The sequence below is a fragment of the Typopeltis vanoorti genome, chromosome 6, assembly GCF_054136105.1.
Source record: "Typopeltis vanoorti isolate ZY-2024b chromosome 6, IOZ_Tvanoo_1.0, whole genome shotgun sequence".
Taxonomy (NCBI): Eukaryota; Metazoa; Arthropoda; class Arachnida; order Uropygi; family Thelyphonidae; genus Typopeltis; species Typopeltis vanoorti.
In genome coordinates this window covers 126,179,163-126,204,291 of record NC_143554.1, presented here as the reverse complement: position 1 = coordinate 126,204,291, position 25,129 = coordinate 126,179,163, and the positions used below count along the sequence as shown (strand labels likewise).

General features: G+C 35.2%; 1 protein-coding gene across 1 annotated transcript; it reads left to right on the top strand.

Moving 5' to 3' along the window:
* Positions 1 to 5,945: 5,945 nt before the first annotated feature.
* On the top strand, positions 5,946 to 24,067 carry Mlp60A (Muscle LIM protein at 60A). The gene is made up of 4 exons (XM_090394406.1): positions 5,946 to 6,099; positions 19,344 to 19,464; positions 23,096 to 23,270; positions 23,559 to 24,067. Exons 2-4 carry the CDS (start codon positions 19,350 to 19,352, stop codon positions 23,590 to 23,592), a joined length of 324 nt encoding a protein of 107 aa, XP_090250532.1. The 5' UTR covers positions 5,946 to 6,099; positions 19,344 to 19,349; the 3' UTR covers positions 23,593 to 24,067.
* Positions 24,068 to 25,129: the final 1,062 nt, after the last annotated feature.

The following is a 25,129-nucleotide window of genomic DNA, read 5'->3' as shown; positions in this document are numbered from 1 at the left end:
AGTTTAATAAGTATTTATTTGTAATATCTAAAATAAAATCAAAGAACAATCAGGATGCAAAGTTAAGTATACTATTTAAGCGAGTTTAATTCGGAAAATACGCGCTAAGTGACCGGTTTAAAATAAGTTAACCTACTTAAATAGTTTTTCAACTCTGAGAAACTGCCTGCGAATAACTCTGGCTTGCAAGAGTTATTCGCAAGGCTGTGGGTTCGAATCCCGCCGTGGTCAGTGATGTTTGCAATTGTCTTTAGGTGGGAAACGAATATTATCGCTCGGTGTGAGACTACCGTCCCTCATATTAGAGTCCTGAAGTGGCTTGGAAAAAAAGTTCCATATTTGATTTCTAGAGCAGGATTTTGAGATTAGTATTATTATTATCATTACGTGAAACCTCCAAGGAGTCCAAAGACTCATCGAGGGAGGACACCTACTCCACAACTTTCCGTCTCCACCACTCAATCCACCAACCACAACGAACCGCAATTACCTTCATCATCTATACCAACGCCATTTACTGCCGACTACCACCACTAGTATTTTCACAAACAATCACAAACATCTATACCCACGGTGGGATTCGAACCCGCAGCCTTTTGTCTGGAGAGCATATACGCTAACCAATCTGCCAACCAGGCCGAGATTAAGTGAAAATAGATAAAAATACAGAAAATTATAAAATTAATAAATATCTTTAGTTACCCAGGATGCGATGTACTATAGGTTTAGATAAAAAAAAACTTTCCTCGGTGGGAAAACTACATAAAAATACTCGAGCTTTTCATCCCACAAGACAGGCAAACCGTCCAGTAGAACATACGCAATTTGCATAAAAAATACATTGGACTAATCGCTTTAGTTTCTTCGGCTAAATCCAAAATAAACTAACCACAAAAACTCGTTTCCGTTCATACTAGAAAGACGCTAAACTGGTTTAAAATCCGGTGACTGAGCAGAACCATTGAAGCATAACATAATGACATAATATTCCTAGAACTACACTCCAGTAACCTGGAATGTTAAAGTCATGTGCCACGAATGCAAGATCTAGCTCATTCGAATACAATCGTTACGGGACTGATAAGCCATGAATTTATATAAAAGAAGGGATGAACCCGGTCGGCAACAATATTCAAATAAGTAGTGGCATTCAGATATGTCTCCAACAGTATCAGGGGCGTGAGGGGAGTAATTTGTGTTAAGAAACCATTTCCCACATTATCACACACCAATATTAACCTACGGTATAATCGCCTGGTAGGATGGGCACTGGTTTATTTTACAGTGGCCCGACCTTCGCTCTGTTGTTGGTATGGAACAACTGGAACCAGGACTGGACAAGACTACCTTTATTTATTCCTCAAGTGTCCAATGTTAACGTTCCTGTATCCACTTCACACGTAGCTATGTTTTTCTGTTGCTGTATCACATCGGTGATAGGAACTGTCACTGTGAGTTCACGTTGTACATTACTGTTGTATAAAGTAAAATACATAGTCTATTGCGTTTTTATTACGCAAGGGGAGTAGGTGAGAAACTCTTTTAAATATTTTTGAAATCTCTGGGTTGCCATTCCTCATCCTTCGTCATCATCAGCAGTTGAGTGCATTTCTACTAACGTTTTTGTAGTCGAGGAGATGACAGAAACATGATAGACTACTGCCGCCATCTCATATTCGCAATTCAATAGTGTGTTATTCTGTGAAATGGTGTGAGTTCTACATTATTTTTGAGCTGCGAGGTCAAAAGCATGATATTTAAAAAATAAAATAAAAAACTCCACTTGCCTACACCAGAGATCGACTTACTCGAAAGCAACTGTGAATAAAAATCCTAGAAACAATTCCTTTAATGGTGACTAGAATCGAAATTTAAGTCTTTCTTCTTCCAATCTAGCATTATGGAAATTGCCACGAAGCTAGTGGATACACTGCACTACTACACTTTGATCGGTTGTAGCTAGTATCACATTAAGATGGCCTAGATCAGGATTTATGGCAAGTCTAAAGTGATGACAGCAACATAAATCAATGGAGTAGCATTTAAATACTACAGTCTACTTGAACAATATTGCCGACCAGGTGTTTTTCTATGCATTCAGAGTTTATCTATATGGTAACGGTAATCTAACAGGATACTGCGCCACATCACAGGAGACATATCATTCATGAATAGTTCCAGGAACTAGGAGAGGAAATTATCTTCTGCAGAACACAAAAATGATGAAAACTTCCGGATAGAATAGCATGAGAGTTGAAGTTCAAACGTTCTGAGTATCAAATGATGCGGTTAGATGAAATGATTCTATGTTCCTCACGATGAACAGACCCCAATCTGCATTACATCGGCCAAAGTAAGATAAATCCAGGTTCGGGGAGTAATAAACATCAGAAAATGCCAGGAAAGAGGAAGTTATCTTTTGCAGAACCCAAAGCTTGCGAAGACGAGAAGCTACTTAAAGGGAGAGGATTCCTGTTCAACTGTACGCAGCGGTACTAGTTTTAAATTGGCATGTACGCTTCATATAGTAATGTACAAACCACTGTTTTATGCGCTACCATTTTTGACCAATTAAATCTGGCCTTGTGTTAGATGGTACGATTCCTCCCTTTAGTCTCTTACATTAAGAAACTAGTCCAGTGAGACCACTACCATTAGCTGAATGTTTACTGGCTGTTGTATCACAATCGTTATATTCCAAATATTGTCGCGCGTGAGCAGATCTACTTGAAGCTATACGTGCACTATTATTATATCTAACACTCATTATCAAACAGCTTTCAGGCATTTGGATTGCACCGCTAGGCCTTACAGTCTGCATAAAGCTGTGAATCTATCCTAATATTCTGCCTAATGCATGCAGTTTTGAGTTAGTTTGAGGTAGCAGAATACCACAACATCACCTACAGTGCATCTTCTTAACAATGAAATACAGGGGAAGAGAAGGAGATACTATCACTCGAACACTCCTTATGTTGCTCTTCCTACTGCATGACAGCAGCAGAACGAGCAACATCCAGCTCAAGATTGGAGAAGCCTGAGTTCGAATTCCCTATAACAGAGGTAGAAAACTTTGTTCCCAGCGTAAAATGTTTGTTGTAATTACACTGTCTCCTGATATCTACCACATTCAAGAAACGGCGTGTACCTTCGTCAATTTGCCATAAATGACATAAATGACACAATCTGCGAGCAAAGAAAGACTGCTATTAAACAAAAGTCATTGGAGTCACAGACTGGTTGCTCTCTAGTCGGTACATTGTAACAGATCTTTTACCTTTCGCACACGGACTCTAGGCATCTGGAATCCTGCTCTAAAGACCAAATACAGGACTTTATTCAAGTCACTACAGGCCTCCAGTAAGTGAGGTAGGGATCCCACACCAACCGATGAACTTCATCTATCACCTAAAAACATCCACAAAGATCCATGCTCATTACGAGATTCGAACCCGCAGCGCCTCAGCTGAAAAGTGAGTACACTATCCACTGGGTCAACTAGGCTGGTATTTAACGATCCTTCATTTGAAAGATTTAACATAATCCTTGGTGTATGATAGGGTTAGAATCTATATTCAAGCACGTTAACAAATTGTCATAAAGTGACTGAAAGGAAAAGAAGTTTCAGAATTAGTTTGCCTTGCATGAATGCCAATCATCATTCCTATCCTATTTCGTCCTGTTTTAAGTTTACGAGGATCCACACGAATTATGCAGGCGTTCGAAAGCATATCCAACGGACGAGCGTAGTTAATCCTTATCACCATAATGTCCTGTGTCCTAAATATTCTTCTGGCAAGTTCGTCAGTTTCTCAGGATGAAAAACCAGAGTTTTCGAGAGGAAAAAAAATACTTTCCCAACCTCCGCTAACTCACCTTCAGATGAAAATCCCTGGCAATAGTTCTTCGCATCTTAGACGAGATTCAAACGCAGATCTTTCAAGTTAAAGGGCATCATCGAAACCGACTGAGCTACGCGGAGGCTCTACCTATCATTCAGATATTTTCTATCCTACTGTGATTCAGAAGAAAGAATGGCTCATAAGTTTCCATTTTAAAAATCAGTTGCTTGTAATATTATTAGTATATCCCAGTACACTATGTTTGGTCTGCCGGTCAAGTAATAACTTGATCCTACTAACGGACCTGTTCAGAAAACTCCGATCTTAAACTACTGGACACCTGGGTGAAACAAGGATTGAATAATAATGAGAACCCTGCTATTCTTTGTCATACATCTAAAGAATATTTCAATAAATAAGATGGCCGAACTAACACCAGACGATGAATATTATTTAAAATATTCATCGTTCAGTATTATTATTGAACACTTAAAGACATTCACAAATATTAACAAAGCAGTGGCAAAGTGGAAAAGCAAATTCACTTGATCCCACAGATTAGCTGAATGATATCGCAAAGTTCATATGGCTTGCCATTGCATGATAACTTTTATAATTTAATTAAAGTAGCATCTTTCTGTTATAATTAGTCGAAACTAATATTTATGGCTGAATTCCAGTGGAAAGATGTCCGTAAGTGAAATAAAAATAAATAAATAAAATGTGCATTGGAAAATGAAAAACCGCAAGCTCGCTACTTTCGGATTTATTTGAAAATTCATATTTGATGTTAATGGTAATAAAAATTATCCTTATCAAATATGCTAAGAAAATTTATATAAAATCATCTGCAACTGATTATTAAATTCTTGGAATATTAAGTGTCGCAATTTCAGATATAGTAAACTGGACAATTAAATTATCACACAAACCCAATAAATTTCAGATAATAATAATAATCACTAACACTATTTTTAGACTGCGGTATAAAATCTTGGAAAATAAACCAAATTAATTAATTTTATTATGTAATGGAACTGTACATATATTTGTTATCCTTTCAACTTATACATTTACTGTCAGTATAAAATACAGAAAAGGGGAAAAAAAGAAATATCAAAATATTCTTATATAAATATACATACGATGTAAATATAAATATACTTTTTGGTTTACAGTTGTATCATAGTGTTCAAATCTGTATAATAGATATAAAAGTTTATTCTGCATTTTATTATAAAAATTGATCGCCTTATCAAACTCTAAAATTCATTTTTTTCCGTACAATACTTTGAGATTTTCTATAACACAAATTACAAAAAAAATACAAATTTTTCGCTTTTACTTTTTGGTTTACTTTTCTTATCTCATTTAGCTAACATCTATCCTTAAATCACGAGGGAGCATTTAAAATCTGGCACGATTGCAAAATTGTAGACAGCAAATCTGTCATTTTGGCATACGATTTATATATTTATGGGAACTGCAGGCGATATCAACTTTGCTACAGAAGCAAGCCATTCGAATAAGAAAAAAATGTTTCGATTGATTACTATGCAAGTACTGGTCGTTTATTTCAGTTACGTGAGTTAACAGCTGAGTATAAGTACTTAAATAACAGATAAAGCATATTACGAAAGGAGTATTATCCTAAGGAAATGATATAATAGCATCCACAGTCTCTTTAATACCGAACAGGCATCACTGTCAAAGAGATATTTCTGGAATATTTTTCGCCAAAAAAAAAAAAAACTTTCGCCATTCCGCTTGAGGGGGAGCTATTTTGGGGGAAGGGTTACCCTCAATAACATTTTTTCAACTTGATGTATGAAAAACCTCCACAACATTTAGATTCTATCCTGCAGTGATTTCCTTCTCCAAAATAAAAATAAAAAAGATAAAAAAGAAATCCATGAGGTTGCATTTTTCCTCATTTTTCGGAGATCATTCTAAACAGCTAGCAAATGGGAGTGGCTTAAATCTGTGGGTAATCCGACACGTCGGTACTTCGGTGATCTCATCGGGCCGTTACGTTGTTATGAGGTAATTTTCTGTGTTCCCGCACCAGACCCTATATGTCTCTAAATATTCGGCTCGGCTAGTCTCGTTGCTCGGCTTTTAGCGTGTCGTGTGCAAAGGAGAAGAAAAGCAAGGAGTCGAAGTGTTGCCCTTCCTACAAGAGAACTAGCGTGTTACCGTAGCTGTTATAAACCTCCCCTCAGCATCTGAGAGCTAGTCAAGGGATCTACAACAACAGGTGAGTTCAACTTTGAATGTTTGTGTTGCATAGTATTTTCGATATAACAGATATACAAAAAAAAAATAACATCAGTTTTTTATTTTCTAAGATTTTTCTAAAACCAGGACGTTAAGAAAAGTATAACAGTACTTTTTTGTCAATTTGTGCTTAAGTAGATTCTTTTGAACTAATCAAAAAGCCGTGATTCTTACAATTTTTCAAGAAAGCACAGTAAAATTTTAGTTTCTTCAAATTTACGCTTTCTAAAGATCAATGTGTAGTTTTCAAGAAAGCTAGTTTTAGAATTATTTCTCAAACTAAACCTTTTTTTTTACAGTTGGTGCGAAAACATACAGTTTCTAGCGAAGCGAAGCATCTAATTAAATCTCTAATTCTTTTCTTCAAATGTTTTTTTTTTTTAATTTAGTTTGTTTATAATCATTGAACGATGTCTTATTTAACAATAATTCATCAGTCGATAGGCCTGTGCGTCAAGTCGGTTGTAATGGTTGTTTCTCTACAATGCTTGTCCCCATTGCAGGTAACCTGAACAGGGGCAAGCCTTAGTTTAGCTCATAAAAAAATTACGGGATATATCACGCACACTTAAATGTGGAAAAGGAACTGCTTTAATAGTTGTTGAAATTCATTTAATGCTATTAAGTATTTGTTTTATTATTAATTTTTTTTAAAGTTCATTTAAGTTTAAGTCTAGGTAGTTATCCTCAGATACAGTAATCCCTTCATATTATTTTTTAATGCCAGTTTTACTTTATTTTTTATTGCCAGTCAATACATTTGTTAGCAATACCAAATGAAATTAAAATTATGATACATTCAAATATATTAAAACATGATATGGGTTGTTGTTTGTTATGTTATGTTACTTGTAATGGCGCCATCTACTGGAACTATTTGGTTACCATGTTTACGAGTTTACGGTGGCAATCTGAAGTTCAGTGCTATTTTTTTAAAATTCAATACATAATTAAGTTCTAAATTTGAAAAAAAAAATCAGAATGTTTATTTATTCATTCATCAAGATAAGCTACTAAACGACTGAGTATATGCGAATGTCTAACAGTTGCTATTTTTAGACTATGCCTACGTATTGGCGTCTTTTTTATCATTTCATCGTTGTTTGTAGTGAAATAGATATTCAGTGCATAGCTCTTTCCGAAGGGTACATAAATAGCTCTTGGATAAGGCGAAGAGTGGAAAAACGAAAGAGGAAATTCCACTTTAGAGGAGGGAGTGAAGTGTCTAAGGTTGGTTTCTGTGTCGCATTTTTCGCACGTCAAGACGGCAAGCAAAGAATGTAAAAGAAAGCCACGTGTCGAACGTAAACATCCGACTGCATCCTACAGCTGTATAAACAAAGTCTGGAAGTTTATTTTTGTTTTCCTTTGGAGAATGCCCTCTCGAAAATAAAATTAGAGGAACTTCTCCATTTAAGGCGACAGGTCTAAAGATCTTAAAAGAGATAAAAATCGTTTTATGGGAAAAAAATCTTGTAATTTGATTAACGTAGAGGTATCTGCTATTAGAAATGAACACAAAACTAAAATTATTTGATTTATTATAGTTTAATATTTTTCATTAGTGAAGGATATTTACTGATGGTTGATTACAGATATAACCGATGGTTGAAATGCTGTTAATGATGACCTCAGCTCTTTTTGTATTACTTAATCATTTATGTTGGTCAAAATCTATTTCTGTTGACTTTCATCAAGCACTCCTACTCACATCAATTAACTACAGGTTTCTGAAACTTCGATACAAAGTAGCCTTCACTTATAATAATTCTGCTGTTGTTGGTTTTTTTTATTTTGTCGAATATTTCTACTTCTCTAATTTACTCTTATCATACAGGAAATACTTTCGTTGGCTACAGATATGGCTACAAAAATCATCAAGCATTTTAGTAAGCTCTTGCTTCCTACTTGAGTAACACTTTTCTATAGAATGTCATCCAAACTGCACTGACTGAACTGTATCGAATGAAACAATATGTTTACTGATGGATTTACTCTGGTCATCAATAAGTTTGACATCTGGATGAATAACTATTTCAATTTGCAAAGCTTAAGGAAGAAATAGAGCGAAATAGACCGATTTAAACTTTGATATTGTTAGTGTATGGTGGCGTACTTCAAGAACATCATTTATCTCCACGCTATGCCATATTTGTGGTATTCTCCCTTAAAAGAATAGAAATTGTAATGTGTCTTAAAAGGCGATGGTAACTTTTATTTAACAATAACAGTGAGTTGTTAATGTTTGACTGAAACTCACCGAAATAAACATAATTATTAGCTTCATCGTGCACTAATTAGGAAATGAGATTAGAGTGTTGGTGAAATCCATGATTCACATAATCACTGGTATCAGATTACCAGACTGATATGTTTCATTCTATGATACTAAAGGTTAGTTTTCAATCCCTCCAAACTCAACAATTGTATCATAACCAGCTGAATGGCAGTCTCTTTAAGTCAAGTCTGTCAATTAAAAACTGCAGTTGTAAATACATATAAGCACTTCACCGAAAAGTGGAACTTTGTTTCTCTTAGCTATTGAGATTTGCAGTTACTTGGAAGATCATGAAAGTTATTCAAATCATTTTGTTGTTCCTTGAAAATAGTCTGCAGTCTACTGAGGATACTCAACTTTATATTCACGAAGACTCACTCACCCATTCCTTCATCCGGAGATGTTCCTGTATTTGCACAGAAATTGCTTGGTGGGAATGATAGAGACAACAGAATTTCAAGTTTTGTTCTGGGATTAAACACCACTGCAAGTACTTGAGTCATTCTCGAAGCCATAAACAGAATCCATTTGTAGAGAGTACAAGAATTCGATGATGGTTGCCATTTCAGTTGCGTTATTGCAAATAGCAATATTTGGGAAGGTGAAGGGTCCATTAGGAAAGTTACCTAAGCCACTGAATTTCTGATCTCTAATTGGGACAGATTACATATCACAGATCTGCACAAATCTGGATAATGTAGATAATAACTTTCCAAGATGTTATCCCCGGATATAAAGGAAGTCCATTACCCTCGGACACATGAAGTGTCCATCCAAAACTATATCTATCCTTTTCATCATACTACTCCTTCTATGGTTTGTGGTCTCGTTATCTTGTAGAGGAATTTTAAACTTTTCGAATTATCTCAAAATCTCCAAAGCCGACACGTGATACTATATTAATGCATTTAGCAACTTCAGTTCTTTCCTAATATACTTTCAGTGTGACGTATTCTATTCTCTAGGTAGAGCTGAGTTACAAAAAAGTAGATTTTTTATTCATCGATTAAATATTTCCGGAGATACACAGTGCTTTGTAAACTTGAATAATAAGTTGCAGTTGTTATGAAATAGTTACCTATACACATCTACAACTATGCATGCAGATCGTAATATTTTTATATCGTTATATTTAGTGGTCTGATACTTTATTTAAAACACAGGTTTTATTTAAAATAAGGTCCAAAATGAGGATACTCATTTTGGACCTTATTTTAAATTTTGAATGGAATATAAAAGCAACAGATTGAAATATAATCTTCAAGGAGCGATATTATATAGCGGAGAAACAAAAATAGGATCACCTCTTCATTATAGATAATAATATTCGTTGCATCGCATAATATTAATACCGAAGTGTTCGCGCGGTTATGCGCTTCGCAACCATATGCCTGGGGAAGAAGTGTCCTAGTTTCGATTCCCGTCGACGACGTGAGGAGCTTAAGGATTTTCCTCAGCCATAGTCAAGTTAGCCGGTCTTGGGCGTAGACAGCAGGGTTTTCCCCCGGTTTATCTGGGGTTTTTCATCCCGCAAGCAGGCAAACCGGCCCAGTGAACACACACGGATACAGTCAGGAATACTTAAGACAATTCCTCCAGCCATAGGTCTGAATTGTCAGCTATGCCGGTCCCGAACCCGGATAAAAATAGGGAGGATTGAGGTGGTGCCGTACCTTCCCGTAAAAGGGTGCTCACGGTCTTTGAATCACCATACAAAATGAATAAATACCGCAGTTATTTTTTATTACATGTTTTTCAAATCAGATGATCTGACTTTATTGTCTTATTCTTATCATACTTGATGGTGAGTTCTGAAATTCGAAACCTAATTCTGGTTCGCATTCTATATTCATGGCTTGCGATGGAAACCATGTTTAAAAAGTTCAGAATGTTACAACAGATGATTTGATTCGATGAATTATAGGACTCACATGAATACGAAGCCGCCTTACAGTCTTGCCTTGGCATAACACTGCACAGTCTTCAAATAACGTGACTTTAAGTAAAGTTACTCTTTAAGACGATTTTTGCAATTGTCCAATGTTTTAAAATTGGATTCGAGTAAAACTCAATACCACCGTACGCTTAAAATAAAATAGCAATTTTATTTCACTTACGATTATCTGCGATAATGCTTGAAATACACAACATTAGAATTTCTCTTTTTTGAAGTAACTTTGCCTTTTCTTGAAATAAACATTTACACTACTCTTCATCATATCCAAAAAGCTCCGGTTTCTTCTTTTCGTTTAGAAGATATGTTGCTTCTGGACACGTGCTATACGATCTTTAAAAATTGAAATACGAAGTTTTTCCAAAGTTGAGTTGTATCAAATGAAAGTGGCCGGGTTTAAAACCGCGAATTTTGAATTTTTCTTCTGGCAAAACACACAGTCGGCCCTTCAAAAAAAAAGAGCAAGCAATAGACATGATACATTAATGCTTCCTGGCCTTATTTTTCTAACCGATACATCTTAGTAGCTAACATTTTTACGAACTGACAACATCAGAGTACCTGCGAGTCTTTAAAAACTAATCCAACTTACTTCGATACCATCGCTTAGCCGATACGCAGGACTTAGTTTATATGAGAACGGTTTCCATCATCATTAACACTAGTTTAAACCTATGGTAACGACCTACAATTCAAAAACGACCTTACAAGAATAATGTAAAACAAAAATAATTCATATGCATTGTATACGAAGCTAATTTGATAAATAACATTATAAAGCAAATGTTGAAAGATAATAAGAGGGTTATTCATACAACAAAGGACTCCTAGTAAACGGTTGCTAAGACAACGTCTGTGCACCTCTTCATTTCAGCGATGTTCGCAGATGGGCATGCTTGAATTTTGGAATTGTTGAATTTTTTTGCTGGATCTTCCCATCAGATGCTTTCATGATCAACTATTGTTACGCCAATGTCTTTTTACTATCTAGCTTTTTGAACAAGTGATACAATTATTTGATTTCGATTTATGTAAACTGAAGATAGTTAAATAGCTTTTTTATTTAATTATCTTTCACAAATATCAGTAGAAAAATTACAGAACAAAATAAAACGAGGTATTACATATAGAATCTAATAGAAGATTCACAATTTTTGGTAGGTGCTATCATCAACTGTCTTTTGAAACTAAACCGTATACGTTATATATTGTTCCAATCCTAATTCCACAAAAAATTCATAGAATTCTTTTCCATGGTTAGGTTGATGCTCAATTCTCATATAAATTTAAATAAACAACTCTTAACCATTTTTCATTTCACATATGCAGTTAACAACACTTTTTTAGAAATCGGTGGACTGTCTAGGCTTCACTTTTCACAAATGCGGAAGTTCAGTGCATTTAGGCCTAGAGTGGCCTGTTACGGCCTTAGAAGTCATTGAATCTCTTTAGAGGACATCCTAGTTTTCTAAGGATACTTAACGAAGAGAAATGAAAACTTCTGATACTGATATTGTGGAAATAATTCTCAGAAGGTGGTGGATTTTATTTTTGATGACTAGCATACAGCAACCCATGTAAAAAGACCCACATGATCACCAGGCGCCATTTTAGATATTTCTTATACTTTTCTCTATGAAGTATTTTGTATTGAAGGATGCTTATTTTCTGAGAGTGCCCGCCCACGAAAACTTATAAAATCAATCATACATCGTAATCTAGAGTAGAGCTAGATAATCCGGGAACCTTGCACTTGAGAACCAAAACAGTACTTTATCAAGTTCATTAGCCTACAATAAGCAATGTGTTGGTCTTATACCGGGAGACGAAAATCGCCTACCATTCAAACACTTTCACAAATCACATGCTATAATGTGATTCGAACCCAAGGTCTGCTGACTGGAGAACGGAGACAATACAGAACGTTATTTATTTTATTTTTGTGTTTCTTTTCAAATCTGGAACCAGTAGTGTAGGAAATGACAAAAGATCTATATTTTGACGTCATTCCGTTTACAAGTAGAAACGAATTGTTTGAAGTACTTCAGAACATTCTGAATAATCACAGAAAGTCCTTGTGATATCAGGATCAATTAGTATTGACTTGTTTTGTCTCGTCTGCTGTGTCTTCATTAAGGAACTGTGATTCACTGCACGTAGTTTAAAAGCCTATTGGGATGTCCAGAAACTCCAGCCGAGAGTCGACAGCATTATGGATATAGCTGTTAGTATTGTTGGCTTAACTGGCCGGGTGGATAGTCTCTGTTAACCAAACAAGCAGGTTTTTGAATTCCACAGTGGGTATGGATTGTTGTGTATGTCTTTAGGGGATACACGATTTTCATTACCTGGTGTGAGACCCATCAGCCTGCTTACTGGAGGCCTAAATTGGTACCAAAAATAGTACTTAAAGTACTAGTCTGTCCGACAAGTGACGGAGCGTACTATGCCATCCAAATAACGTTCTCATAACACCCCGCCCCAATACCTCAACATACATTATATATTAATCAGTACAAATAATTCAACATGACATTCTGAATAATGCTGACTAAGTCATTTATACTCTTATTATGTTTTCGGAAAGATTATCACTTTAAAACGATGCATTCTGATAGAATAATAATGGAAATTGTACCATTTTAACAGTAAAAATAAACATAACGTGAGTGCGAGCTCCTCAACAAGCCCAGACTAAGCGATCCCATTGTATCTTTACACAGTATTATATTGAAATAATATACTATACTATAATGAATACCGTATAGTAACATACTATACTATACTATACTATACTATACTATACTATACTATACTATACTATACTATATGCGCCATTAATGGGTAGGCGATACGCATTAATGATTTGATAGTTGACAGGGAGAGCTGTCAACTATCAAACCCCGTTTTTTGGTGGTGTGGACCATTTCCATAAAAGGATATCTTCTTCCTAGTTGAAGGAAATATCAACTATATCCATTAAGTGGTAGATGACATTCATCGTCAGGTGAAACATCATCACCACCCTCTTACTAGAGGCCTGAATGTGAGTGATAATACCCTTCAAGGGTATGTGAACTTGGGTAAGGAGGCTTCTCGATCAGCTAATTGTATGAATGTGGCATAATCCCTATGCCACATACATACTTTCCCAAGTCGTTCCTGGAGGTTGTGAAGTCAGTGTTTTAATATGTGGGAGGCACTTTCGAAGCGACGTTATGGAAAAAGACCGATTGCTCCCTGCATGAGAGGGCATGTCTAAACGTCTCTCTCCTCTCACTTCATGTCCCTACACCACTCTTTTACCTATTTCGAATAAAACTAGCAACAATGATAGTGGCACTGTGATTAAAAAACATTTTGCAAAAACTAACTAAATAGATTGCCAATTTTAAAATCTCCTTCTTTTAACCCCTTCTAGGTTAAAGTTTCCTTACGCCCCATTCACTAACATTTATCTTCTGTATTTACCTCCCTCCAAATTCCAGAAACAATTCTCACCTTTTCACCTGAAGCTTGACTTTCTGCAATCCAGCTATCCAAATAGTGAAGGCATCGCCTAAGTGACCTTGATATCCAAAACGTCAACGGGTTTCCCTTTTCAATTTAAATTCCAAGCTGGATGAGAAGCAGAAGTATTAGCTATAAGCAATGACCTAATGCAAACAGCACTTCTATCAACACGAATATATGATAACCCTCTCTACTCTCCCGATATCCTTGATTTTTTTTCCTAACCAGTTCTAGATATCTGTAAGAGTCACCTCTCATCTCAGTAACTTAGACCACAATCTTGTAAGGTTTCTCTCTCTTAAGTTACTCCCAACTTTATGTCCTTTGGTATAGCAAGCGTATCAAGCGAGACGACCGCCAGAACTTCTATCCTTCCTTTCCATGGTCAGACTACAGATTCTGCTCATCTGATTCAAACACTTGCAATCAGCAAGTCCCAGAAATTAGCATCGCTAGTATGAAAGTATATATATTCCCACTCCATCCAAAATTCCTGCCAACTTTCCAAGTCATTGTTTAATAAGAGGTGTACCAAAGCAGTTGAATGGTAAACAATTCGGCACAGAGAACGTGACTGTCAACAAAAATCCCAGTTTCATACTCAGGCTAAGCTAAAGCAGATAGTAAATTCAAATCAACCATTACGAAATCCAAATATGACTTTGTAAGAGCGAGCCAATAGCGGAATATTCGACTTTCCTGTCCAAATGGAAGCCATGTCTTCTTGTCCCTTGAATAAGCAGCCAGTCAAATGCAAATTCTACTCGCCTGTACTTCGGCTTCTTTCTTTCTAATCCAGATGGCATCATTGTTACAATGCTTAAAGATAAAGCAAATCTCCTGTCATCTCTCTCTCTCTCTCTCTTCCTTTAATTTCTGCATTGATGACCAACGGAAATCGCCTGCTACTATACTAGACACAAGTACCATATGTCTCCTGCGATCTTTCATCAAAAGAATACTAAACAGCTTATACATCAAAAATTCTTCCCATCCGGACGGCATCTCTCCAATTTGATTCAAACATTGTGTCCAGAGCTAACCCTGTCCTTTTATACCTCAGTTGGTAAGTAACCCAATGAGTGGAAGTACGCAGTGACCTTTTCCAATAAAAAGGGAGATAAAAGTCAGAAGTCAAAGAATGCCGACCGATCGTCGGCATTCTTTCACCAAAGTAATGGAGAAAATCATCAACAAGCTACTTCTTCTTAACATCGAGGCCCACCTTTTAATCGACGACCACTAGTATCGATTTCGTCACCCTTTCAGAATACACACCCATCACTGAGCACACATGGCAAATTTTGAAAGTACCTGGCTGTCACTCCAGAGCATTTGAACAACAAACCTCGATGCTGGATATTCTACCATCCTTCGGTCTACCTTCCATTCTCTTTAAGTGGGCATCCAGCTTGCTTTCTGACCATTCCCTGTGTCATACCGAATGGCTCCCTCTCTTAGAGGTTCTTCGTTAATGCAGGAGTGCACCAGGACCCTGCTCTATCACCTAACCTTTTTCTACAATGCATGACGTACTCTCAATCACTAATAATCCTATCCACGGCTCCGGGGTGATTAGCACATTCATTCGTTCTATCCATTCAATAAACCACTCAGTGCTCAAACATCAGAAGCTTCAATATCATTTGCAACCAGTGTCATAAACACCGATCTTCATACCCTCGTTCAAGAGGATCAAAATAACCTGGTCGCCTTCAATGCTGCCCCCAAACGCAAAGAGTTGAACGACTGGGACGATCGATAGATGATCTCTCTGTCTTCTATCAGCCTAGTCGCTTCAGCCTCTGTCTAGCAGAAGCACTGAACTAGAATCCGTCATTCTTTCGCTTTCTGTTGGGTCTGTTATAGCAAGAGCAGCAGCTGTCCAACATTCCTCTTTAGTTCAATTCCGAACATACTGAACCTACTTTCCCACTTCTTCCTTTCGACCTTCTTTACCCAACCTTTTCCATAATTACAACCTTAACATCTTCAATAAAAAATATGAATAAATTTGTTCTTTCCCAACTCTCACTTGCATCCCTTCCTACAGACGGCGCACTGATGTGCAATAGATTACTCTTTCTGTCTCTCATGTATGGGGTCTTTCAAATAATAATAATAATTATAATTATAATTATAATTTCAGAGATATAACAATAAATATTGGTGCAGCAAAAACTGAAAATGGCATTCTAAAACTGTAATTATTATAAAAAATATATATTTTATAACTTTAATGCGGCCATTTGATAACCAAGTGTGTATATTACTTTGGTTATTTACTTAATTTCCGTTCTCGATTGTATGCAGATCTAATTTACTAAAAATCTGAAGGGGATAGTGACAATTTTGGCTGCCCCCTTAAAGTTTCGAAAATTTAACTTTATTTTTTTAAAAGTATTTTGTACTTCATACAAAGAAAAATGTGCAACAAACAATATAAATTTTATTTTCTATTAGCCAATAAAACAAAAGCAAAACTTCTAAATGTTCCAGAAGTTTCCAAAATGCTATACGCATTTTATTTATTACCAAAAATCACTGGAATCTATTTTCTCATTTATAAGTAATTTTAATACAACAAATTTCAGAAACTTAGGCCGTATCGGTGATAGAAGCCAAATTTCAAATTATATTTCGCGAGATCGTGCAACTAACGGAAAGAACAATCACAGAGTTCATCTTCTGATCAGTGCGATACAATTACTATTGTCATTTTACATGCTTTTATTTCTGGTTCGGTTCACATTCGACATATATTTTTATTGGGTTTCTTTTTTTGCTTCCCTATTTTGATATATATATATATATATATATATATATATATATATCAAAAAGCAAAAACAAAAAGCAAACTATATTCTACAAACAAACAACCAAACACGCTCAACACTTAAGTTCCACTAAAATTTTTGTTACCAAACACCACACGCTCCAATTTTCATTTTTAACTTTTCGTTTTAGCTTAGCGTAACGCAGGTATTCTGAAACACGTCTTCCAGTACTACGAGCATCTCTGGCAGCGAGTAGGGGAGTAGGAATGTGCCAACCTCTGCCCACGCTGAGCATGGGAAGGAGTAGTTTCCATATCCCGGGTGAACCCGTGTTTCTAATTTTAACTCGTTCTCATCTTCCGCGATGCCCATTTAAGGAGGAGGAACTGCTTGGTCTCAAACGATGTTTTATGACTGTGGAAATATATATTTGGCTTCCTGAACAAGTATACCATCTTCCTTTCTTCTGAGAAACCAAGTCAGTGATATAACACATTTCGAAATGCTGACAGTTGAGAGTACAGGTAGCTGATGCCACTCCTGTACATGGGAAAGGAACAGAAACCGTTTCTGTGCCATATTTTATATTTAGGTGAAGATGGATTGGATTTATTCCAGCTGGAATGCAGTAAATGTCTTATTCCTCTTCGGAAACATTTTCTTCTAATTTTAATTTTTCGAAACAAGTCCTTGTTTACTTTTTTTTTAGATTAAAAAAAAAAACTTTATCAGTGTTTTAACTAAAGTTTTCAAATACAACATATAATTTCATTTTAAAGAAAAATAATTTTCACATAAAAAAAAACGAAATGTAATGTGTCTCTTCATGGTTATATAATTGCCATTTTGAAACACTAACTACGAAATAGACATAAAGTGGAAACATTACTTAGAGCAGTGTTTCCCAACGTTTTATGGATCATGCCCCACCTCAACGCCTCAAAGGTTTTGATCCCCCCCCCCTCTAGCATAATAGTCAGCCAAGTTCTGAAAAAGTATAATATAAATGTGTACTTTAAATAAAAAAGGAACAAGGGTAAAACTGTTTTTAATTTGACTTTCTTCAATGAATATAAATTTTATGTTACACTTTGTATATTCTAAAACATAAATCGAACTGAACTCTGGAAAATAAAATCCAAGTAAATGCGATCCTTGAACTTGATGTCTGCTGCAAAGAGTTTTTATTTGAGGTACTAATTTAGTTCATTTTCAATCTCAAATCCCAATGGTTTGTGATCCAGATGAGTTCTTTTTTCAGTAGCAAGTCATTTACAGCACTAAAGCCACATTCAACTAAATATGACGACGGGAAGGGCAACAGTATTTTTTTTGCAAAACTAGTTGAATATCGGTATTTCTTTTCTGTCTCGTCAGAAAGTCATGTCATTGTTCCTTTTATGTTGAATAAAGTTCTAATAGACTCATCATTTTGCTTTTCTGAGAGTTCTTCTTAATACTGTAATTATGTTGACTGCTGTACTAGTGATGTCAGCTTTTTTTCTCGGAAAGTCAGGGTTACAACATCGACAATTTATCGCCGACAATGGTGAGTTTTTTTGAGTACATCGGTGATGAGGTGACGAATGCAACGTCATTTTCTAATTGTTCCCCAAAATATTCAAATTGCTCCCCTGTGGGGCGTACGCCCCACGTTGAGAAACACTGACTTAGAGACATGCGCGACATCTAGTTGTTGCGTTGCGAATTGGAGATACTATATGATACTATATTAAATAATGATTTTAGAAAAATTCAAAATGAAATACAGAAATTAAAACCAACAGAATAAGAAATAAACTCATTTTTTATGATAGAGAAAATAAAACGATAGCTTGTTGACACAAACTTACATACGGAAATATTTTTTTATTTGAATTTTATTTGAAATTCGATTCGATGAGGTCAGTTCAGCATATAAAATCTACTAACTTAGATATTTTAAAGGCAATTTTATCTGTTTTATCAGCATGCAGACATAATAAATTTATTTAAAAAAACAATAAAAATGTAAATAGTTTTCTTATTGCTGGCTTAATATATTCCTTAATATATTATAGTTGCTAAATATTATTTTAGCAACTATAATAGTCATTTTAGATAATCTGGAATCTTCAGGGATCTAACAGGTAGTCTTAATCATACCGTTGTAAGTATTGTGTCATTGTGTAATATTTCTAATGGAAAAAACAATGCTTGCAAAGTGTTTTAATATATACAAATTTAATAATAATAAACAGCAAAGTAAGGGAAAGAAATGCTGGAATGACAGTATAGATACATGCAACAAGCACTATTTATTATAATGTTATCTTACTGTAACATTACATGGAATACAGGGATTGTATTGGTATTAATATCAATATTAACTCATCGGTAAGTGAGATAACTGAAATTTAAGAGAATATGTTCAATAAACAGCGCACTAAGAATACTCCTGTAAGGCAGTATGTGGCTGTCATTATAATAAACAGCATTAATAATGTACATCGCCTTTAACGTTAATCCTAATGGTTCTTTACATTCTTCAGTATACATCTTCAATTGATTCTTTCAAAAAACTCAGTTTGTTTGTGCGCTATCTCTATTTCCATTAACTTCTTTAAAACGGTCCGTAAATCAGTTTATTATTATTGTTGTTGTTAGTTATTGAAGTACCATATATGAATTAGCTTATTTGACTAAATTTAATTCTCTGGTAGGTCATCATGCCATTCAAACCAGTAGAACAGGCTAAATGCCCAAAATGCGGCAAATCCGTTTATGCAGCTGAGGAAATGTTGGCAGCCGGATCCAAATGGCACAAGACATGCTTCAAGTGTGGTGAGTATTGTAACGTCATCTATGATCGGAATACTTGAAAAATTCAATTTGCTAATTGTTTAGAACAGACGTAGCCAACTTCATTCTATACGAGGGCTAATATATGATGAGTGTAAACGTCATGGGCAGCACACTTTTAGACAGAACTTCAATAAAAATAAACTCTGCATTTTGTTCAAGGCAATAGTTATATTTATTGAATTACTATATTTGTTAAATCATTTTACTACTGGGAGAACAATATAAAATACTTGATTGATTTAAATATAAGTTGTTAAATTAAATTTAATTACATATTTCTGGGTTTTTTTACATGTTAAACAACTTAATGAGAACACTGCGGGCGTTCATGTGCGGCAACAAGTTCATAAAAGTTGATTTTCAACGATGATGACGATATTCGTAACAAATCCTGAAAGTGGTCATCGGTCAGTCGGCTTCTTTATGACGATTTAACCTCCCTCGTGGTTGAGAAAGTGCATTCACATATGGATGTGCTTCCAAACATAGATGCAATTCTCAAGCTGAAATCACTCAATGCAGGATATTTTTCCCTTGCTACCAGTTTCCAAAAGTCAATGCCTATCAACTCCAATTGAATAGTGTCATGCTGCTGTCATGCTGTGAAATGTCGCATTTCATTGGGTTGTTAAATAATGTCAGTTGTGGCCGCCTGTCATTGAAGTCAGAAAATCGCTTACTGAATTGCTCCAAAAGTTGGTCTAACATTGGCACAGAAAACTTGAAGTCAATGTCATGGTTCTCTTCCATCAACCCTGCAGGAAGGGAAATGTACCAAGTTTCTTCTGACTAGGGTGAATTTAAAAACCTTCAGTCAACTTATGAATCCATCTAGGTGTCCAACTAAATCTGAGATTATTTGGTTACGTCCCTGTAACTTCAGGTTGAGTTCATTCATGTGGTGTGTGATGTCTGTTAGAAAGGCGAGTAAGCTGTTAAAATTAGGATCACATAGTTTTGTGATTAGTTCCTTGTTTGTCTTCTCGTGTTCCCTCTAGAAACTGTTTTATTTCCTTTCTCAAAGCAAAAAACCGTTTCAAACAGTTCCCTCTGCTTAGCCAACATACTTCTGTGTGCAACACTAAATCGTCATATTCTGCCTCCATTTCCGTTAGAAAAGAAAGAAACTTGCTGTGTGTCAAGGCCAGATTTACGCCCTTAATTAGATTCAGCACTTCATTACGGTTTTCATAACATCCTCTATTTTCTGTTTTCATATCATCCAGAATTTTACCAAACAGAGCCCCCTTATGTATGATGCAGTGCAATACAGGGCTATTGATTCCAGCCTTCCTTGGTAAGCCAACTAATCCTGTTTGAGTACCACGCATCGATTTGGAGCCATCTGTCACAATAGCTGTGAGATTGTTGATGTCACCAGTCCAATTTTCAGCCTTCGTAACTGCATCATAAATGTCTTGACTTTGGCTGTGTTATGCAATGACTCTAATGCTAGTAGCTCTTCATTAATAACAAAGTCTTTGGAAATAGTTCGAGTTAAGCTGTATCTGTTATGTCATTTGATTCATCCACAGCCAATGAAAAGTAAGCTGAATCTGTAATAACACTTTTTAATTTATTTAATATGTGAGAACCTATTTCATCCACTCTTTTTGCTACAGTTTGTTTTGATAGTGGGAGGCTTTCAAATTCACTGGCAATTTTATCTTCCCCGAATGCATGCCATTTTCACAGAACAGTGTTTCACAATTCACCATCAGATAATGATTTTTTTTTTGCTTTCTCTGCATCTCTGCGCTTACAACAAACGATGCCAAGTGTGAGCTTTTTTTGAAATGATGTTGGTTTAGTAAAAATAGATTTCTGAGCACTAACCTTTCTCTTCAAATTACGTACAATTTTAGTGCGTACTTGTTCAACGTATTCTTGGTATTTAGCGACATGGTGCTGTATGTTGTGGAGTTTGAGGTCTATTCCTTGTGCACAGACAATACTTGCAAACACACAAGGCACTGTGGTTTGTTGTCGTTATTGTTTATAAAAAGAAATTTATTTTCCCATTTCTGCTGAAATGACCTGTTTTCTTCAGAGATCTTATGTTTCTTACTCATAGTACACAAAGGCTGAAGTAACTGACCAGGGAGGACACAAACTGCAACAATAACACTGTTAACTGTGAAACACATCTATACGGTGTGCAGTACAACCTGCAAACTAACACAGAATCATCAGTCATAACGATTCTTTACATTCTTTAGTATACATCTTCAACTGATTCTTTCGAATAACTCAAAAGTTCGTTTGTGTACTGTCTAGTTTTTCCCATATGAAATTCAATTTGAATTCCATGCGTAAAAATATTTTCGTACAATTGCCATTCAATATTTATCACTCCGGTTCCCTTTAAAGTTTTGGAGCATGTAAAAAGTCGACTTTACATATACGATGTTTCACTTCGACAGGGAAAAATAAAAAAAACATTGAATGATAAACGAAGAAAGTAGTTTCTGTTATCTACCACAGAATAATTTTTGTAATCCCGGAGGTGCTAAAGAATCTGCGGGATTTTCAGATCCCTCTATCACACTTGACTTCAGACATCCCAATTCCACTGCACATTATAAATTTTATAATAATAATAATAATAATAATAATAATAATAATAATAATAATAATAATTCTTTATTATTTGTCTTTAAAATTTCCATATCAATTTTTAGTTCTGTAACTTCAGTAATCACAAAGAATAGAATCCACACATATTCATATTTTTAAATCATAAGATAAATCAATAAGTGCATTCTGTTTGTATTTAACATTTCCGGAATCTTACTTCAATATTTTTTTAGATTTATAAACCATGAAAAACTGCTGTTTCTAATTTGAAAATTAACTTTTCTAAGAAAATGCATCTAAGTTTCAGCGTGGCATCATTGTAGATATTTCTATACCCATCCCCAAATCACTTAGCACCCACCCTATTTTCCCAATTCTCTTCCCTACAATATTTCTTACAATAACTTGATAGTATAAAATAATAAAATAATAACGTTTGTTTAAAATCACCAAAATAATGCATAAAATTACATACCTCTACCTGAACACGAAGAGTGCATTTATCAAGTATTATTTCACGAATTACTGAATGATGATTTACGAGATAAATGCAAGGAGCCATAAAACGTATTGTGCATTTTCGTAATCTATAACGGAAAAAAAAATTACTTTTTATAAATAAAGAAAATTCGTCGACATTATCTCACTCATACGATAAATAAACAGGACAGCCATCCACTAAACAGATTATAAGCGCATGCGCACAAAAGATTTACAGCCAAACGTTTATGTATGTATAAATAAAAACAGAAATTAACCAATAAAAGATCGCAAATAGTTACTTTTGTAAGCGCAACTGATATTGGTCACTTGATTTTAATATGCAGCCTAAAAATTATTCAAAAGAATTATTTAGTTATTATAACATCCAGATTTATTCAAAAATAAATAAATACAGTAGTTATGTAGAACTTTATTTGTAATAATATATTAAATAAATAAATAAATAATCATCATTTTTGCATTTAGGCTCGATATGTGAAAATATGAAATTTAACCACAAGAAATTAATTAGTGATTATTTTCTTTTTAGGGCTGTGTCATAAGAGGTTGGACAGCACCAACGCCACAGAACATGGAGGTGAGCTATACTGCAAGCAGTGCTACGGCAGGAAATTCGGCCCTAAGGGATACGGTTTTGGTGGTGGCGCTGGCTGTCTGAGCATGGACAAGGGTGAACATCTTGGTAACACTGAATGTTCCATGGCGTAAGTAAACGATCATATCGGTTTACTATACTCTAAACAAAATTATTTATTAAAGATGATAAAGCAACAAGTTATTCATACGTTTTCTTTTCTTGAATATTTATTTATTTTGCACAGATTTTCGTATGTTTCAATCTGATAAATATCATTAATATTAACACCGAGAATTAAATAAAAATTATAGTTAGTGGTACATTTATCATAATTTAAATCAAATCAGTAAAATATTCTTGTCTTTATTTATTTATTATTTATGTATTTATTATTATTTTATTTTTTTTTTTACAGCAACAAGCCCACATTGGATCCTACCTACGGCTAAACTAGTGACTCTAGTGTAGAGAATTTCGAAAAGCTGTCACTACTGTGTGTACGTATGTCACTTGTCAACTACTACCCCCTGGTGTTCATTGAGCACACCAAACTATAGTATGCTTTCGCTTCATTCATTCCACTGGGTTGTGTGATTTACGGAAAGCGCTCGCATTTTTTTTTTCTTTTTATCTCATTATTAACACTCATCTTCTGTTTCTCGCTCGTCTGCCTAGATGTGTCACTATAGAGTGAGTTTAGTCTTTTGTCTATCTAACCCCCTCTTTCTTCCCTGGACTCGACACAACATCGAACTTGTACAGTTGTAGACTTCGCATTTTAATCAGGACTTAGCTATAAAACATCCATAACATAGACTGGAGTGACAGGCCAGAAGGACGGGGGTTGCGAGCTTGCTCGCAACTACCCACTGACAATGTATTTTCTGTAACATTATTATTTACAATAAAGTCAAATTTTGCTGATATCGTAGTCTTCTTTGAGTATTACATTATTAGAATTAGGAAGGACACAATACACACACACACACACACACACACACACACACACACACACACACACACACACACACACACACACACACACACACACACACACACACACACACACACACACACACACACACTACCAAGACTTTACAATGTTTGCGATAACCCCTAAAAAATATATGAATGAAAATAATTGTGTAAAACAAAGTCAGTTTTTGCTGATATTGTTCAATTTATGTTATCATATAGAGGATTTGATTTGATGGTGTGACTATGTTTATTACTTAAGAGCGGTATAGCTAGACCATTATCAAACATCAAAATCAGTTTTTTAATGGATTTTCGATTAGCGATGCAACTTGAGAACGGTTTAGAATTCCTATAAATTATTAAAAAAGTAAAAATTGCTAGATATAAACAGAATCAAATTACAGAATATTATTTTTTATATTCTCTTACTTGTTATGGCATTTTTATAATCTTAGTGTCCGACCACAGATGCGAGACTCTCGGCTGGCAGTGTGCCAAGAAGAGTCAGTTCATGTCGAAGGGGAGAAAACAATAAGGAGTTGTAGAATTCGTTACCAACACGCGAAATCACGTGCTTTATACGTAAATTTTCCAACTGTTGTACAAGCAAAATAGCTACCGCTTTAAAAACTAGAATTTTCGTAAAAAGAAGCTAATTTTCCTATGTATAATAATAAATGCTCATCTCACGAAACGCTTTGATTACCCTATTATCGGAATGGATTTTCCTTCTTCTACCATGCGCAGAAGTGTTGAGGGTCTCGCATCTGTAGTCGGACAGTAGTTTCATTGTTCCGACGACATCCACGAAAGTGTCAGAAATTCATCAAGAAGTCAAATTTTATTAAATTGTGTTTGATAAATAAATTTGTTAGGTAGTGTACATATTAAATAGAATTACGGAAGTTATAAAAAATACTTCGAAATTTTAGAGGTTAAATTTCGTGAATTGGCCTACATGTTTCTTTTATAAAAGGTGGCAAAAACTGTGGCAATAATCACATTAAG